At 38.8% G+C, this 19,015-nt stretch overlaps 1 protein-coding gene across 3 annotated transcripts in view; it reads right to left on the reverse strand.

Annotated features, from left to right (window-relative positions):
• Nucleotides 1-4,862, reverse strand: part of LOC146961276 (uridine-cytidine kinase-like 1) — a 37,195-nt gene extending 32,333 nt beyond the window's left edge. For all 3 annotated transcript variants that reach the window (XR_015035206.1, XM_085770767.1, XM_085770768.1), the window contains exons 1-2: nucleotides 4,710-4,862; nucleotides 103-314 (exon numbers count right to left, since the gene is read on the reverse strand). Coding sequence is in view for 2 of the 3 variants with exons in the window: in XM_085770767.1 (XP_085626893.1) it covers nucleotides 103-314; nucleotides 4,710-4,822 (325 nt within the window). In the remaining variant the exon portion in view is untranslated. The remainder of the gene's footprint in view (nucleotides 1-102; nucleotides 315-4,709) is intronic.
• Between the last annotated feature and the right edge of the window lie 14,153 nt (nucleotides 4,863-19,015).

Here is a 19,015-nt window from a genome sequence, read left to right on the forward strand (position 1 = left end):
TACTGCTATGACTATAGGGATCATGGCAATGGGCCAATTTGCCAAAAATGTTGAACTATCCCTTTAATCTAACTGGTTATAAACTCCTCCTCCTCCTCTCACCTATGACGAACGCCTCCTTGAACGTCGTCCCGGTGACGTTGTACCACGGCGGCCGGCCGGCGATGTAGATCGTCCTCTTGTTGGTCCTCAGCAGCGGCGGCTCCGTCTTCGACTGGCTCGTCGTCCGTTTCCGCGGCGACAGAGACGGGGTCAGGGGGCAGACTCGGGAGACGCGGTTGGCGAGGCCGTCGAGGGAGTCGTCTCCGCTCCCACTGCACGTAAACACAACACAGAGACACAGATGTTACGTTATTTTAGTTTATCTAGTTTTTATTCCAATATTATTATTTTTCTCTCTTTTTCCTGAACTTTTTGCTTTTAATTATATGTTTAATGTTTCCGATTTTTACTATTTTGGGTTTTATTTTAATTTAGTTTTTTTTTCCCGTTTTCAATTCTTACTGTTAAATGTTTTGTTTTTATGTAAAGCACATTGAGTTAACCCTTGGTATGAAATGTGCTGTATACACAGGGTTCCTACACATTTTAAATTTCGAAATTCCATACTTTTTCCAGACCCTAACTTCCGGATTTCCACTACAAAAAACTCAAACTCTTACTAAGAATATTTGTCTTATTTCTAGTCAAAATGTCATTCCTAGTCAAAACAAATCTCATTATACTTAAAATAAGACTCATCACATGAAAAGCAGCTTGTTTTTAGACACTTTTTACTTCTTTCAAGCAGATTTTTCGCTTGAAATAAATAGAAAAATCAGATAGTGGATCAAGTTTTTTCTTTCTATTACGAGCACAAAAATCTTGCTTTCACTGGCAGATTTTTCTACTTATTTCAAGTGAAAATTTGTTTGAAACAAGTGAAAATGATCTAAAAACAAGTAAATTTTTAGGTGATGAGTCTTATTTTAAGTGGAAAGAGATTAGTTTTGACTAGAAATGAGACATTTTGACAAGAAATAAGGCAAATCAAATATTCTTGGAAAGATTTTGAGTTTTTGCAGTGTCTCAGTAAAAAAAAAATTAAATAATTTGTGACATTTGCGTAAATAGATGTGTTTCATGTTAATAAATCATGCAATTAATCATTTGTTTTCATTATTCTGAATTTGTATGCCATTATGAAACCAAATCATTTCCAGGATATTGTAGCTAGGTACAATAGCGCATAGGCTACAAAGTAATAATGTGAATAAGACCAAACCCAGATAAGTATTAAGATAAATATATTTCCATACATTAGTTTCCGTTTTCCATACTTTTCAAGACCTGGAAATGTATGAAATCAAATTCCATATTATTCCATACTTTCCATACTTGCGTAGGAACCCTGTATACATAAAGCTGCCTTGCCTTCTTTATTATAAGGTGTGTTTATGTGTCGTTGCCATCAGAGATGCCTTGTTTGCTCAGAGTCGACCCCGGCTGCTGCTGCGCCATCAGGCAGTTGCTCGTGTGAAGCATCTGGAGTTTCCTCAGAGTTAAATCAAACAGAACTGTTTCTTTCTTTCCATTCATAGTTTACTAAACTAAAAACAGAAAGAAAATTATTTTTATATTTTTAACTCTGAGACTTTAAAGCCTCTTTTTTTCTTTTTTCTTTTTTTTTAACTCTGAGGAAGCTGCAGACGTTCTTCTGTCCTGCAGAGAGAGACGAGAGAGAGACTGTGGACTCCAGTGTCTCTCCATCTCTCCACAGTGAGGCGTTTACTGTCGGTGTGGGTGAGGGGGAGGGAGGGGGACTCACCGACCCTCCCCAGGAAATCACACCGCTGCCCTGGACACAGAGAGGAGGGGGGGGGGGGGTCTCCGTTCACATGAGTAAGGCTGTCATCACTTGGCTGAGGCGTTCAGGGACCCTGGGGCTTTTTATTATATTTAGTCCCTTTAAAACACGAACTTTGTCTTAAAACATAAAAATTCTTCATAACCCAAATTCTGCAGCGTGATTAATATGAAGAGAAATTATTCAAATTGTAAAAATGCTACAGATGAAGGTCAAATCATCTGCAGTTTGGTTTCACAATTTTTTAATTTCGTCACTAAAATGTCACAAAAATAAAGAATAACAGTCTCACAGTGATGTTTTCAGACGTCTAAGAGTTCAGATACAAAGTACAGATTAGATTACGAAAATAGGTGCTTTATAGTAACTTTTTTGCCGATTGTCTGACCAATTACTTATCATTTAAATAGATTCAAAAACAGTTTCTACCCCACAGCAATGATAACGACACTCAATATAACCAAAAACCTAATCACAGTGCAATGTGGTGGATCGAATGTGTGGTCGTGTGATTGTTTTTTCCTCCGTTTGTTTTTCATTATTAATATAATCTATTCTTTTTTATGCTCCTTTACAGTCTCTTTTTTTAAATTATTTATCTCGTGGTTGCACCGTCTGGTTTGGCATTTAAAATTTTGTTGTACATGTGACAATGACAATAAAGGATATTTTATTCTATTCTATTCAGCTAATTGAGCTCTATACCTGTGTCGAGGAACGACTGTTGTTTCATCTGCACCTGATTCATGTCATTTATTCTTCCGGACACTTGTTTCAACAACTTTTAAACTTTAACTTTAACCATCTTTGCAAAGATACTGACACTCGTGTAAACTCAACCGTCCTGTTTATTGCTTTAATCACGACGACACAAACCACCCAGACGTCTCAGGCGATCTGGTCTGGTCTGGTCTGGTCGGGGTCGGCAGCAGGTGAGTCAAACACAACACAGATAAGCAGACGTTGAGTTTTCACGCTGCTGCTGCTGCTGCACATATCTGGGTCAAAAAAAAAAAACCTGACGCCTGCTGCTATAAATCTCTGTTTGTTTACTGCAGGAGTTCAGATCTGTGGAAGATACGATTATCTCTGGTACAAACATGTGCTCTCAGTAATGCAGAGATGAAGATAAAGAAATGCCTTTGAGCACAGAAAAAGACACTGAGCAGCTTTTCTTCACACGCATGAGTTCAGGATTCATTCCTCTGGGACCTATAGTCAAGTAAATAATCACCTGACTCATCTTTCACCCTGCAGCTGGATACACTGTTCTCCCACTGTCCCCATGATACTGTAATACACAAACTGAATGAATATAAATGCTCTTTTAAACACACACACACAGTTTGGTGTGTCAGACACCTGATCCCCTGCACATCAGTGGTGCTACGTGTTATTAGCCCCCGTGTTACTACAGAGCAACATAAGCTGAGCTGGGATGTTCATTCAGTTTTCTAACAAATAAAGTCACATAAATCACGTGTTATAGCAGCTCCTCGTCATCAGAGCCATGATTTAATACTTCAAACTGAAGCTGAATGTCGATTATTATGATTTATAAATGCTGAATAAACCAGACTAAGTTGAAACGATATGAAATTATGTTTTATCAAGTGTAAACTTTCAAAAAACAAAAAGAAATTCACTGGGAAACGGTTAAAGAGATAGTTCAACATTTTGGCAAATCCTCCTCTCACCATAGTCCCTGTAGTCATAGCATAGGTTTATCACCTTTAATTATCGGTGCATGTTGTTTTGAGATCGGCGGGGCAGAGACGTGAGCTGCTCAGTGAACACAATGGAGGTGAACGGTACAGGTCCCCTGTCCCTCATCAAACTCATCAAATACACAATCCAACAACTCCACAACGCTCTGGTGGACAAGTTGTGACCTGCACATTCACCACGCTATGAGATAATCGTGTAACATTATGAGACAGAGTTGTTTTAGAGGTAAATGCAGCCGGAACTACATTCCAGAGGCGGAGAGATTTCAAAAGCACAAGTAGTCCCAAGGATTTGCTTCATGTGTTGTAATGTTACATAATTATACATGATTATCTCATAGCGTGGTCAATGTGCAGGTCACAACTTGTCCACTAGAGCGTTGTGGAGTTGTTGGATTGTGTATTTGATGAGTTTGATGAGGGACAGGGGACCTGTACCGTTCACCTCCATTGTGTTCACTGAGCAGCTCACGTCTCTGCCCTGCCGATCTCAAAACAACATGCACCGATAATTAAAGGTGATGGACCTACTGCTATGACTATAGGGATTATGGTGAGAGGAGAATTTGACAAAATGTTGGACTATCCCTTTAAAATAAAAACATGAATATTAATTGAACGGCTTAGTATTAAATGCACCATAACAAGGCATGTTTACACATGGCACTGGGCCCAGTTTATTATACAATACAGTAGAGGGTCTCTGCTCCTGTACTCCTGTTATTAAAACCACTGACAGGTGTTTAACGTAGCACGAGTGGAAACAGAGCAGGTAAGGTAGCTCGTGTTTACGTCACTAAAGCTAAATGTGAGCTATCAAACTAAAACTTTTTGATGATATATTTATATAATTTATCCATTAACTCAGCTGTCGTTTTGATCCTGTCTGTATTTCTCCTCCTGTGTTTGGTCTTTTGTTCCCAGCCGCAGCCACGATGACACAATGCGTGGTGACAGCCCGTTAGCTCCAGTTAGCACCGTTAACGTTAGCTCCAGTTAGCACCGTTAGCTCCGTCCGTATATACTGTATCTATGAGCTCCAGTTAGCACCGTTAGCTCGTAGCAGCTAAAACCCTGCGCACGTTCCCCAACCGTTAAGTTAGTGCACGAGACGCCTCTACCTGGACGTTATTTACCTGTCGGACCTCAACATGGACCTGTCCTCCTCCTCCTCCTCGTCCTCCGCCATCTCCACCTCTTTCAGCCGTTCATGATCCAGTTTATTGTCGCTGCCTGTTGTTGTTTCCATGTCGACTGGACTGGACTCGCGGCGGCGGCGCGGAAACCAAACACCGGTTACGTCATGACGTCGGGATACGTAGACTGGTGGTGTGTTTTAGGTAATTGGAGAGAGAGAAAAAAAGGTGCTCAAGCCTCCACTTATCAATATTTCACGCATAATTTTGGAAATCGGGTTGAAAATGTGCTACAAATTTAAAAAATATATGAATGAAATAATATGTAATCAACTTCTGATCAATATTCTGCTTTGTTACCTTGGTATCAACGACAATCTATTTTATTTTAATTTTATTTTAGCTAACCACTGTTTTTAAATGTTCTTTCCCTCTGTCTTTTTCTCTCTTTTGTCATTGTTGTTCTTGTTTTGCACATAATTGTAAAGCATTTTGCTCTTTGTTGTTTTTAAATGTGCTCTATGAATAAAGCTGACTTGACTTGACCACATTCATTAAGCTTTGTGCTGCAGCCTGCAGCCTTATGATCAGTGTTGGGAACGTTACTTTTAAAAAGTAATTAGTTATAGTTACTAATTACTTCTCCCAAAAAGTAACTGAGTTAGTAACTCCACTACTTCACTATAATAGCAACTAGTTTCCAGGGAAAGTAACTATTGCGTTACTTTTTCTTTCCAAGGGCATTTTTAAATTGTATTTTATTGTTTTCATATATTTCACTGATCGCAATTATAGAATGCGAGTGTGTGTTTTATTGAAAGCGAGGCTGGTGTGCCTATGAAAATAGGTTACAGTGGGTTTTTTAAGTGTTGTGGCTGCCTACAAGCAAATCTCATATTGTCTCTGTACAAAGACAACAAAGACCTTTTTAAATGTGAAAACAGTGGAGACCTATTCAAGATTTGCGTTTGGGCAACAATAACAGGAAACATCGAAATTAATTTATTCATGGCCACATTAAGTGAAATTATTAACTTTACCGATTATCCATCTGATTATCTGTCCTGCTGCAAGCACACAACTTCTCAGGGTATCCGCGGATCCTTAAAAAGTCTTAAATTCATGTATCTAAAATTAAGGCCTTAAAAAGTATTACATTTATTAGAAAATTCAAAGATGGTCTTAAATATATAATATATAATACACAGCATCATTAAATATGTATGCACTTAAACTTTTATATGAAATAACAGGGTATCCGCGGGGACTTAAAAAGTCTAAAATGTGAAAATCTAAATTTTAGGTCTTAAAATGTCTTAAATTTGTTGAATTATTGTGTTCAAGTCTTAAATAATTTTAGTCTCCCATTTGCCCCTAAAAAAAATACATGTGTGAACCAGGAAAATCACAAAAAAGAAAGAGCACAACCGGCGATTGGTCAAAAACTAGGGTGAAGTCAGGTAAAATGGGCCACTTTTTGGTAAACGACTAATAAGACCATCAAAAACGCTATGCATGAAATCCATTGATATTTTTAAAAATCGACATAGGTCTCTTAAATGTTTCTGTGTGAAAAAAAAATTAAAAAGTATAATTATTTTGGAATTATGAGAGTTAAAGTATCGGGATATTCCCTCTCGAGGTACGATGAAGGTTCAGGTAAAATGGGCCAGCCGTTCAGTTAAATTGGGCCAAGAGAGAACAACACAGTAATTTTAGCAGAAATCATTAAAATTTTAATAATTAATTAACACTACTACTAAACTACAACACTAAACTTAACATTAACAGTAAAAACATAAGAGGTTGAAGACATTTTTTAATCTTAAAATGCATTTTAAAATTACATGATCATGTTGTTGCTATGCTCTTTGTTAACTGACTATGTTATAGGCTCTTTTACTGTGTGTGTATGTGTGTGTGAGGCATTATAGATGCCATTTTTTCCCCCACAGTGCTAATGGCACCATGAGTGGCACTGACCAACCTTGGATATATATCTAACTTTGAACATGTTTTGCACCCTCAATTTCTGTGTAACTTCAGTGTAAGACTGTGTTTTGTATGTGGCCCATTTTAGCTGAAATGCATGGCTCAATTTACCATGATGCATTAAGGTAAATTGAGCCACCCACAAAAAATGCATTTAAATTAAAAATAAGTAAGCTTAGCAAGAATTTTGCATTCTATCCAATGGGGGGAATCACAATGTGTATTATAAATCACATTTTTTATTGTAGATCTGTTTTTTTACGGAGTTATCAACCTTATCAGTTTCAAGTGAAATTTGTTTGCCAGGCCACTTTTCGCACACTTCTCCTCAGCAGGCTGGATATAAAGCATTGTCCCATCCACAACAACAACCAGAGACCACTCAAATCAATTGTTTTTTTTCAAGTACAGTTGTAGCAACAATTTGAAATCATTTACAGCCATTGCCTGTTAAAACTTAAAAAGCTAGGAGGCTCAAACCTTAACTGGCTCATTTTACCTGATGGCCCAATTTACCTGATGTCACCCTACAAATCCCACAATTCTCTGGCCTCAACAATAACAGTAGTTAGTGTAAGTAAGGGAGAGTGGAGCTGTCGGTGAAAAGAGGAAACAACGCCACGTCTGGTCCTGTTCTATGTTGTTCGTTCACACCGTCACCGTTTATTCGTTACGTCCGCGGTGTAAAAGGCCGTAACGCAAAGTCGCGATTAGGCGCGAGACGAGATTAGGCGCGAGACGCGGTATACGCGACTTTTTTTTTTGCGACGCAATACACCCGATTTGTTTTGGGCGACGGGACCTTCGCGTCTTCGTCTATTTCATCGTGTTTGGTGGGAAGACCCACAAGGGGCTTCCCACCAAACACAAGTGGGAAGACCCACAAGGGGCTTCCCACCAAACACAAGGAACGCTTTTTTTTCGCTCGAGTTGTGACGCGCGACCAAACGCGAGATACGCGGTTTATCGCTCGTTTTGACTTTGTGTAAATTCGCGTCTTCACGAGCCCGCCCATTTTCACTACAACAACAACATTTCTGCTCTCATCAACCAGATACAGAAATAACCACCTTCATTAAAACAAGAGAAGTGAAAAGGATGGGTAAACGTCCCACTGGCCCTTGAACGCACCAGTGGCGCGGTAATCATGAATGATTATCAGTGATGTGAAGTCAAATTAGACATTCAGAGCAAAACCACATAAAACTAAACACTGAAATGTACGATATGTAACGTAAGCTGTCATATACTATTATTTAAGTTAACTCGACAATATGTAGATTCTGGATCATTATATTTTTCTATTGATTTAGCTACATTCTGATAATTATAGCCACAAAAATGTAAGGAGAGATCATTTTCAGATTTATGTGTCCAAAATAATTAAATAAAGCTTAAATTTTAGGGCATTCTTACAAAACTGACACCCGTATGTTTATCTTTGAATATGACAGTACAATATGACATGTACCATATTTAGATTAATTAAAATATAGTTGTATAGACAATTTTCTTGCATCAAATCTTAATTTCTTATATTCCTAAGTGTCATTTCTGTTTTTATGTATTTATTCTACATTCGTCATATATCTGTACACTACAGGCCTTAACCATGGCATCCTGCAGGACAGGTTCATCCAGAAAATTACGTTTTAATCAAATTCAGTTTTACATTTTGTAAGGTTTATCTTTTAATGCAGATGTTATTATTGTTATTTCTGACAAACCCATACATCTTCTTTTTATCAGTACATAAATCTGTGATAACATCCACGCGGGCTCTTTCACTGCAGCCTGTTGTAAATCTGAGCAGCTTTTCACATCAACATTAATCAAAGCTGCTGCTGCTGCTGCTGCTAATTTAATGTAAAGTGACACTCAGACTGTGGAAGTGACAATAAAAATCTAAATAAATTAACACTGGACGTCACATTGTGCAGCAGGATTTAACACCACATATATATAATTATGATTAGGCTAATTAACATGTTATTATTATTGTTATAGGATAGCCTAAATGTTGTGAGGAGGGTTTCTAACATGTGCACATTGATTTTCATTGGATGCTCGTCCCACTGACTGTATGAGGTGGTGGAGTCCTGTGTGTGTGTGTGTGTGTGTGTGTGTGTGTGTGTGTGTGTGTGTGTGTGTGTGTGTGTGTGTGTGTGTGTTTTCTCACAGTGAGCAGCTGCAGTGTGGAGCTCAGACTTCATCATCATCATCACTATCACCGCTGCTGCTGCTGCTGCTGCTGCGGCTCCAGGTCCTGGATACAACAACTCTGACCAACATCCAGAGAAGCTGAAACCTGAAATCAGCTGCTCCCTCTTCTTTTCATTCATCCTCCTCTTTCTCCTTCTCCTCTTTTTCCTCCTCTTCTTCCTCCTCTCGGCGCCGCAATGAAGGAATTTATCCGGACGTGAGAGACTTTGACTTTTTCCCCGCGTCGAGTCCTGCAGCCAAACCCCGGACGGACCTGTCGATTCTCAGCGGAACAAACTCCTGCAGCACCGACCGCAGACAGACCACAGACTGTATCACCTCTATATAGCTAAATATAGAGAGATATAAACTTATTATTCTCCTTCTCATCTGACTGACTGACTGACTGACTGGCTGCAGGACTGTGTCTACGTCACCTGCTAAATGGATAATAACGCTGCAAATTCGGAGAAATCTCACCTGATGCACGAGAGGAACGCCAAGATGTATTCACTGAAACTACAAAGGTGGGAGAAATGAAATGTCACGTCTCACATGTATGTAGTGGCTGCAGCTGCAACACTATTGTGCATGCAGAAAAAAAACACACATAGGCTAATGCTATTCATTCCACCTTAAATAAGCCGCATGTTAAAACTGATAGAAAAATGTGCAAAAAAGAACGAGAAAACTTTTTTTTTTCCCCCCCCAAAAATGAAGTTTATAGAAAGTGAAGCTTCAACTTGACTTCATTTTATTTCTGTAGGTGTGTGTGTGTGTGTGTGTGTTACTGTGTGTGCACCATGTGTGTGTGTGTGTGTGTGTGTGTGTGAGTGGTTGTTACTGTGGTGCATGTTAAGCAGCAGCAGCAGGCTGCGCAGCTCCGGCCGGGCTGCTGCTCTGCTCTGCTCTTTTTTTTAATGTGAATGAACAAATTCATTTCCATGCTCGGCTGGTTTCTGGACAGCCTGTGACAAATGGCCCCGGGGCCGCTTCACTGAGCGACGCTAAGAACTCATCATCACATCATCTGTCATTAGAGGCCGAGCCGAGCCGAGCCGAGCCGCGCCGGACGGAAAGAGACGGAAACCACCGAGAGTAATTACACTGTAAATACACTGCTGAGGTGTGTGTGTGTGTGTGTGTGCGTGTGTGTGCGTGTGTGTAGATAGGAGACCAGTGATAAATCCTGGATTGATTTCTTTTTCTTTTTATTGAACTAGAAAACATTTGGCAAAGACAAATTCTGTTGGAAAACAAAGATTTTTGGTAAAAAAATAAAAACAAAAACAGTGAAAATAGGACCGGGGATGGAAATTACCCACTTGGCTGTAATCCCACATATTTACACGATATCAAAAGGTACTGTTCCCATTTTAAAAAATAAAATAAAATCTGAATCTGAAAATGAGCTACACGATGGTAGAAACTGGATTATAATGGGGTTTATTTTATACCTGAGTGTTGTTTTTATAATAATAGTCTTAAATCTGTAATTCGGAGCTGATATTAAAAATGAGAGAAAAACAGAGACATTTGAGCTTTAAATCGGAACAAAAAAGTAAAAATCTTTAACATTAAATCCTGATCTGTGTTGAAAAAATCACAGATGAATAAAATACAACAGTTCCTCTGTTTGATTCCGCTCATTAAACCACTGGATAAAAAAAAAGTAAAATAACTGAATACAATCTAATCTTTGATAATCAATAATCAGCATGTTCGGGGAGGAGATAGGGCGTCCTCGCGCTGTGGACCGTCAGAAGGCCTCGCGACGCGCGTGCCTGTCTCGTCCAGCTGTTATTGATCACTGATCACTGATCAGACACCGCTGCTGCTCACCTGACACCTGACACGGTGACACCTCGCGCACAGGCCGCCATGTTGGAGCACGTGAGGTGACACCGAGTTCACTTTAATGAGAAAAAAAACCTGACGCAGTTTTTTTAATTTAGCAGATAGAAAAGATCAGTTTTTTCTTTTCTGAGATAAAACAAATGATTATTATGGGTTCAATGCAGGTTGTGCGCGTGTGCTACGTGTGTTTATTCCCACGTGCGTGTGTGTGTGTGCCAGAGAAGAGGGGGGAGAGAGAGAGAGAGAGAGGGAGAGGTGCATATGGCTCTACTAGATTTCATGCACCATTTGCACCGCGCGCGCGTCACCTTTAGCATTTTTCCAGCTGGCAGCCAAGTGCTTCACGAGGAGGCAGCATCGCTCTTGTTCATATTTACACCTAAATACAGGCACAACACACACACACGCACGCACGCACACACACACACACACACACACACACACACACACACACACACACACACACAGACATTCACATCCACATATTATAATGTATAACTATGGAAATAATTCACAAAATCTCCATTTTATTCAGGATAAGCAGCTACAGATACAGAAGTCTCTGGATGTGAGAGATAAAACAACGTGTCCATTAATCAAATATCTATAAGCCCATAATCAATTAAACTGCTTTAATTTTCCTGGACAGAATAATATAAAAACAAATGTTTGATCAGATCAGCTTCGTTAAACACTGAATATCACTCATATCATTATTCTGCCTCAGTTTTTCCACTCGTTTCTAACATTTAACAGGATAAAATGAGAAAAAATTAACTGATCGATTAATTGATAAAAGGAAATTTGTCAACTTCAGCAATGGGATCATGATCAAATTGAGTTGATGTCAGTAAACATGTCACAGAGCTGACATCTGCAAACATCTGGTTGTGTTTGAAACACAGTGAACACTGGACGTTTATTTTTTTTTACATGATGAATGAATTGATTGATTGATTGACTGGTTGGTTGGTTGGTTGGTTGATCGATTATCAAAATAATTGCAGATGATTTTTCTGATCGTCTCGCGTATGAAAGAGAAAATTCAAAGTGTGATGGTGAAGGAGGATGAGAGGAAGAACACAACCTGGCAACCCAAACGCTGCTCTTATTAATGGCTTATGACCGATCAATAAAGCATTAGTAAATGGTTTATTAACACTCAATAAATCCATTAGTTAAAGAGGTTTTATCACATAACGGCTCAACAAACACATAAAGGTGTTTTCACTGATCTCAGGTCTGTATAAATGTGAAATGGAGCTTCAGTGATTGATTGACCGTCCTATTGATTAATGCTTTAATTATTGATTAATGCACTGATAATTATCTAAACGAGTTAAACTCTATTTTGATTCAGGCCTTCCAACATTCAGGTTTTAAACCAGCAGATGTTTAGTTATTACAAATATAAAACAGAGAAAATAAAAATACGTCACATTTACTCAAATTTATAGCAGCAAATGTTTGACAAACTAAAACACACAAAAATTAAAGGTTTTTCTTTTTGTACTAAAATCTCCAATAACCATTAAAAAAAGATGAAATGATCAATGTTTTGTTTTAGATAAAAGGAGTTTGTTACAGCGTTGTATGAAAATATAAACCTGCATCGTCAGCCTCACTCTTCTACTGCGAACATTAAACATCAATAGACTCTCTGTTATTGTATATCATTGCTTTAGTCTTTATGATATTCACTAAAGTCTATTTACTAGACGGTTTGCTTGTGATATTTCTGGCTGCACCTGAACGCAGCACGTGGAGCAGCAGCGTCAGTGTTGCAGCAGCTTCCAGAAATTTCCTCTGGATGTGAACGGCCACGAGTTTGGTTCACTGACTAAAGGCAAGCGTGAGGTTTACAGGAGAGGGAATCGATCAGATGATTCTGAAAACAACATGAAAAGTATCGTCTCAGAATCTGGACTCAAATCCTGTACGATTGATAAATTATTATTAAAAATGCTGATTGGAAAATACTGACTGTTCATCTCTTCTCTCTAGGGGACGTGAATCTTTGAATCAAATGTGATGGTGAATCCATCCAACTGCAGTTTTGACATTTTAACCCCATAGTGCCACATTTTCAGCTCAAGATGTAATAACGACACATTTTTTAATACAATATGTAATAAGCTTTGTCGCATTTTGTAATAAGTTGTTTCATAATGCACCAAATTATTACATTTTCTTCATAAAAAAGTGCAACACTCGACGTATTTGCAATATCTAACAACTTATTACAAAATGTGGCAAAGTTAATTACGTATTGTGTTCAAGACTTTTATTACAAAATGAAGCATTATGTCATCATGAGGTGAAAATGTATTACATTATTACATAATGTGGCGTTATGCTGTAAAACCAAAACCATTAAACGTCGGCTTCATGGTGTCACCACAGGAAATATCAGAGGATAATCAATAATCAAATTCATAGGATTCATCCTATGGGCACCATGAATACCTGGATCAATCATCAACACTTTCAATCATTGGATAAAGAAAAATGGCGCCCTCTTCTGCAGCTACAGCCAAAAGAATTGCCAGAAACATGGCAGCAAGCATGAAATCTGAATTAATCAATAATTATGATCAATAATTAATAAATACAACAGCCAATCACAGACAAGATCTGATCCTGCCCGATTAAATGGTTTTAAGGACTATTTCTGACCTGCTATAAGTTACTGCTGCAGGAGGAATAACAGTTAGTGTCAAAATATGGGCGTGGTCAGAAAATGGGCGGGGCTAGAGTATCCAAATATGGGCGTGGTCAGAATATGGGCGGGGCTTGGTTGTTTCCAGCCACTGGCATCCAAAAACATGAAAATCCAGCCTGTCTGTCACTCTATGAAAACGCATAAGTGCAAAAATAATACCTTTTTTTTTCTTCTTCACCTTCTTTACGTATTTATTTCTTCTTCTTCAGTCTTCTTCTCTCGCTGCGGGCGCCGTTTTGTCGTCCACCAATCATAGTTCACGGCCTCCGATGTGGCAGATCGTGGCTGTGATTAAATGCTCTGTGGTTATTTTGTTTTTCCGCCTCGTGTTGCATCATTTCACAGATCGCCGAGTTCGCCCTCAGGTCTCCTACAGAGGAGCCGACCGTCGACCAACAGATGAAGTCCAGAATATTTACAAGATCGGAGTTCGATGCCGTCGTTTCACCGACCGACCGAGCTCCTAGTGCGACAGATAATAACAGCCTGAGTCAGTGAGGTTGTTCAGACCTTCCTGTGTAGCTGCTGATATTAAATATGAGCTATGAGGCAATAACTGTAAAACTCTTTATTACCAAATTAAACGACAGGAAATTAATTCTGCAAACTCGTTCCTCTGGTGTCGACTCAAAGCCCAAGTTCCTCTTCACCGCAACACGACACTTAAAAGTCCTCATTAAAATCAGGAACAGATCTGAAACTTCCCTCATACCCATAATCCTTTGTGCCGTCTACATAAAAGACTCTCAAAGGTTCAGTACTCATGTAGTTTGGAAGAAATGCCGATGAGCTGTTACTGTAAGAGTTGGTTCATGGTTCAACATAGATCGACAGAGACAGACAGACAGACAGACAGACAGACAGACAGATAGATAGATAGATAGATGTTATCTTTTTCTAATTTTATAAAATTCTCTTTTTTGAAAGTTGTTTTTAAGTGTGTCAGTGGACTAGCCCCACAAGCGATGTCACAGATTTTTACTAAGTCAGACAACTGTGGGACAACGACAAGGAGCATGAGCAAGCAAAACTGTAAAATTCGAAGATGCAATCATCCCTTTCAGTGCTGGGTACACACCTATGGGATTCTTTACCACCAGATATCAAATCCCAAACAGAATTAAAGATGTTTAGTGCTAAAGCTAAACATTGGCTTAAGCAGCAGCAGAAATGTGAACATTAACTTCTCTCAAGTCACTGTCAATACAGCATTTTACTAATGTTTAATGTATTTAATTTGTGCAATTTCTTAATCTAAATTTTGTAGCTGTGTTTATTTATTGATGATAACTATTCACTGTATTATTCACTGTATTTGTATTATTGCACTTATTGTAACGGTATTCAGTGTCTTTTATCCTTCTTTAGCCTGACCAGGGACAAAGACTGCAAATTAGCTGAAGCTAGACGTCTTGTATGCATCGCATTTTTCATTCTTTGTGGCAATGTTGTATGTATCGTCCCTGCAAAATAAACATTAAAATAAAATAGATAGATAGATAGATAGACAGACAGACAGACAGACAGACAGACAGACAGACAGACAGACAGACAGACAGATAATCCTTTACTGTCATTCAGAGAACGAAATGTCGTTGTACTCGCTCAGACGGATAAAAAACTGACCTAAAAACAAACCAGAATAAATAAGTAAATATAAAATACGCACCATAGAAATACTGAGGAATGAATAAAGTGCTAAGTGTGAAATCTGGTTCAACATCTGGATCAGAACCTCCTCCTGAGTTTAAAGCCTCCGATTCAGAAACTTCTCTAAAACGACTCAGGTTACAAAATCTCATTGGAGTCGTGTCCTGAAAACAAAACAAACATGGCCGCCTAACATCAACCAAAGCTTTAGTGTTCAGCGTCGTTAAATCCAGATTTATTAGAGGAGCTGGACGGTTCGTTAACATGAGGATCTCTCTCCTGTCGTATGTTCTGTATGACATGTGAACGCAGCACGAACCTCATGATATAACTGTTAATCTGTTCTGGTTCATCATAGAAAGTCCTATTTTAGTTTTCAACAATCTGCAGGTCCTGATTTCTGTTTCACTAAAGGTCTTTGAAGGTCAAATAATAATAATTGTTAATAATTGTTTTTGTATGTGTCTCTCACCTCAATTAAAACTCATATACAGTAAATATACGAGTTCTTCTCTAATGGATTCATCCACCAATAGACTCTCTGTTTCTCACCTTGATGAATTGAACAACTGTGGTGACATAAATGTGATTACACAATTATACGAATGCACTTGGTGAGTTGTGTTATTGTGTTATTAAACCTAACAGTAAACACCAGTGTATATATATATATATATAAATACAAATTGAATCCTGTAGAAAACCTGGTTTAAAATAGATTTGTTGTCTCTGCAGAGTCTGGCCGAGTGTGTGTGTGTGTGTGTGTGTGTGTGTGTGTGTGTTACTGTGTGTGTTTGTTGTTTGTCTGTATTTGTGTAAATCTCTTAAAGACGCCACATTGGTCGGTTTTATCTGCACAATCACAACATGCTCAAGGCTTCAGTGCACTCGAGTGTGTATCAATGTTTTATGTTTGTGGGGATACGTGTGTGTGTGTGTGTGTGTATGTGTGTGTGTGTGTGTGTGTATGTGTGTGTGTGTGTGTGTGTGTGTGTATTTGCTCTCATGTCCCAGTGGCGTAATTGAACAGAATCCGTTTTCCGCTCGGCCGATTCCTTTCAGTGTGGAGATCCTCTAAGTGTGTGTGTGTGTGTGTGTGTGTGTGTGTGTGTGTGTGTGTGTGTGTGTGTGTGTGTGTGTGATAAGGGCTAATCATGGTACTCTGACGATCTCCTATATGTGGCACAAACTGTGTGTGTATTTGTGTGTGTGTTTCAAGTGAGTCCAAATTAGTTTTTTCCCACCTCATTAAACACGTCATTGCAGCTCCGTCTCACATGGAAACCCGGTGTGTGTGTGTGTGTTTAAGTGTGCATATGTGTGTGTGTGTGTGTTTAAGTGTGTGCATGTGTGTGTGTGTGTGTGTGTTTAAGTGTGTATATGTGTGTGTGTTATAAAGATGCAGCAGTCAGCGTTTTGTTTCCTTCACTTCCTCCGTGTCCAGATGTTTTTACCTTTCTGCAGCATCACGCTCTCCTTGATGCTAACAAAACCAAAATCATGTTCTTTAAGCACAACTCCACGGCCGCCCTACCTCCATTTAAAGGATAATTACCTTTTTTTTTTTTTTACAATCTGGACCTTATTTCTAGCATAAAATATGATAATTTACTCACCCAGATAACTTTGGTGTCATTACAAGTTGTTGTGATGAAATGAGCTCCAGCCGAGAGCCGCGTTTATCCGTATAATGGAGTCTACAGGGCAGCAGAATGCAGCCTCTAAATAACACATTATCTGCAGAGAAACTCCTTCATTTCACCAATATTTAGTTATGATAGGCTAGTGCTATTCCCCTCTGAGTCCGGGGTTAGCTGTTATCAACATCCGGGGTCTCCGCTGCCCGGCTCATTCTGATAATAATGATTCCACTTCGGCATTCGGGTCCATTTTTATCGCAACTAGCCGGAGCTTTAGCGAGTCCAGGTTGCGGAGAGGAAGCCTGTGGAAGCTGAACTTCATCCAGCTGCTCATTTTGTTCTGACAAGTCAGAAACACGCAGATACGAACCGTAGCATTAGCGATAGCAACAAGCCGCGCCGCCAGGTCAGAGGTCAGTAGGTCAACCTACAGACTTTCTTTTTTTTTTTTTTAGACTTTTATTTATTTGCACATAAAAAATAAAACAAAACATTTACTTATCTCTCTTACTAGTAAGAAAGATATGAAAAATAAATGTGCAGGTGAGGTCTGAAACCTGAAAGGCTTATAACATGACCTCACCTTGATCTAACACATAATTGAAGCACAGTCAAGAAATAATAATCGCATACCTTGTGCAAGGTATAGATAGAAAATAAAATTAAAAAAGAAAGGAAGGAAAGAGATGAAAAAAACAGGGAAGATGTTGGTAGTAAAAATAAAAGTAGTAGTGGTGATAACAGCACTAAATAAATAAATAAACAAAAAAGAGGTGAGAAAAGAAAGCGAGACAAAAGAAGAGAACAGATGAATTAAGTTCAAGTAAACACTAAAAAGGGAAAAGAAAAGAAAAACAAAACAAAAAAAAGACCCCGGATGTTGATAACAGCTAACCCCGGACTCAGAGGGCAATAGCACTACCGTATCATAACAAAATATTGGTGAAATGAACGAGTTTCTCTGCAGATAATGTGTTATTTAGAGGCTGCATTCTTCTGCCCTGTAGACTCAATTATACGGATATACGCGGCTCTCGGCTGGAGCTAATTTCGTTAATTCGCTAATTTTCTGGGTGAGTAAATGATCGTATTTTATGCTAGAAATAAGGTCCAGATTGTAAAAAACGGTAATTATCCTTTAACACCCGGAGGTTACAGCACTATATGTAAGGCTATTTTAGGCAAACTGCCTTCATACCTCTGCTCAAAGTTTACTGCTGTTCAAATTACACATGATCTTAGAGCTAATAGCTGGTTGCGATTTAAGGTTCCCTTAATGAGGACAGAGTTAGGGATGAGGACCCTCTCCTACTTGGAATGACCTGCAAGTCAGGATGAGGATGGGATCTCTAATCCCTCTTTCTGGCTTTAAACAATCTCTCTCTGAACTATTAGTCACCAGTTGCACCTGTGACTCTCAGCTTTCAAACTGTGTTGCACTTTTGGGGTCTTTTATTGTATCGATTATCATTGTCTTTTTGCTACCTTGCTCTTGCTACAGTATGAATGTTCTCGCTTGTTTTGAGTGATTGTTTTGTAATGCTGCTCTTCCTGACCAGGACATCCTTGGAAAAGAGATAGTTAAATCTCAATGGATCCTTCCTGGATAAATAAATAAAGGTTAAAGGGATAGTTCACTCAATATTCAAATTGCACTCATTATCTACTCACCTTCATGTCGACTAAGGACTGGGAGAAGTTTCAGAGTCCTCCGTGGCTTCTCTGAGTTACAGGGGGTCTCGGCGTAGCAGTGCATGTCCATATAACGGTTGCAAATGGATACCAACTGTCTTCGTAACAAAAAGACACACCAAAAAACATCCAAATACCTCCATGCTGCTCGTATGTAATGTCCGTCTTTTATTGAAGTTGTTCCGAAAAAAATTAAATAAGTCTATATTTCAAGCTTGTTTTGTAGCGGAAGCTTCTTGAAGCTCCTCTTCCCTGGTCCAAAATATAGACTTGAAATAAGTCTCTTGAAATATAGACTTATTAAATTTTTTTCAGGACAATTTCGCATTTTGGGGCGTCAATAGACCGAATCTCCTTGTTGTTTACATTCTACTTCCGGGTAGAAAACCAGCACGTAATGTGAATGAGATCAATAGTAACGAACGAGAGTTTAGCTATATATCATATTTTTCACGCCCTATCACCGTTTAGACAAATCTGAAATGATTGAAGAAACATTACTATTTCTGTGTGTGTGTTTTGTGTTGCTATGTGTTGTATTTATTCAGTTT

Source organism: Trachurus japonicus, chromosome 24, assembly GCF_045865225.1.
Source record: "Trachurus japonicus isolate A0001 chromosome 24, Traja_1.0".
Taxonomy (NCBI): Eukaryota; Metazoa; Chordata; class Actinopteri; order Carangiformes; family Carangidae; genus Trachurus; species Trachurus japonicus.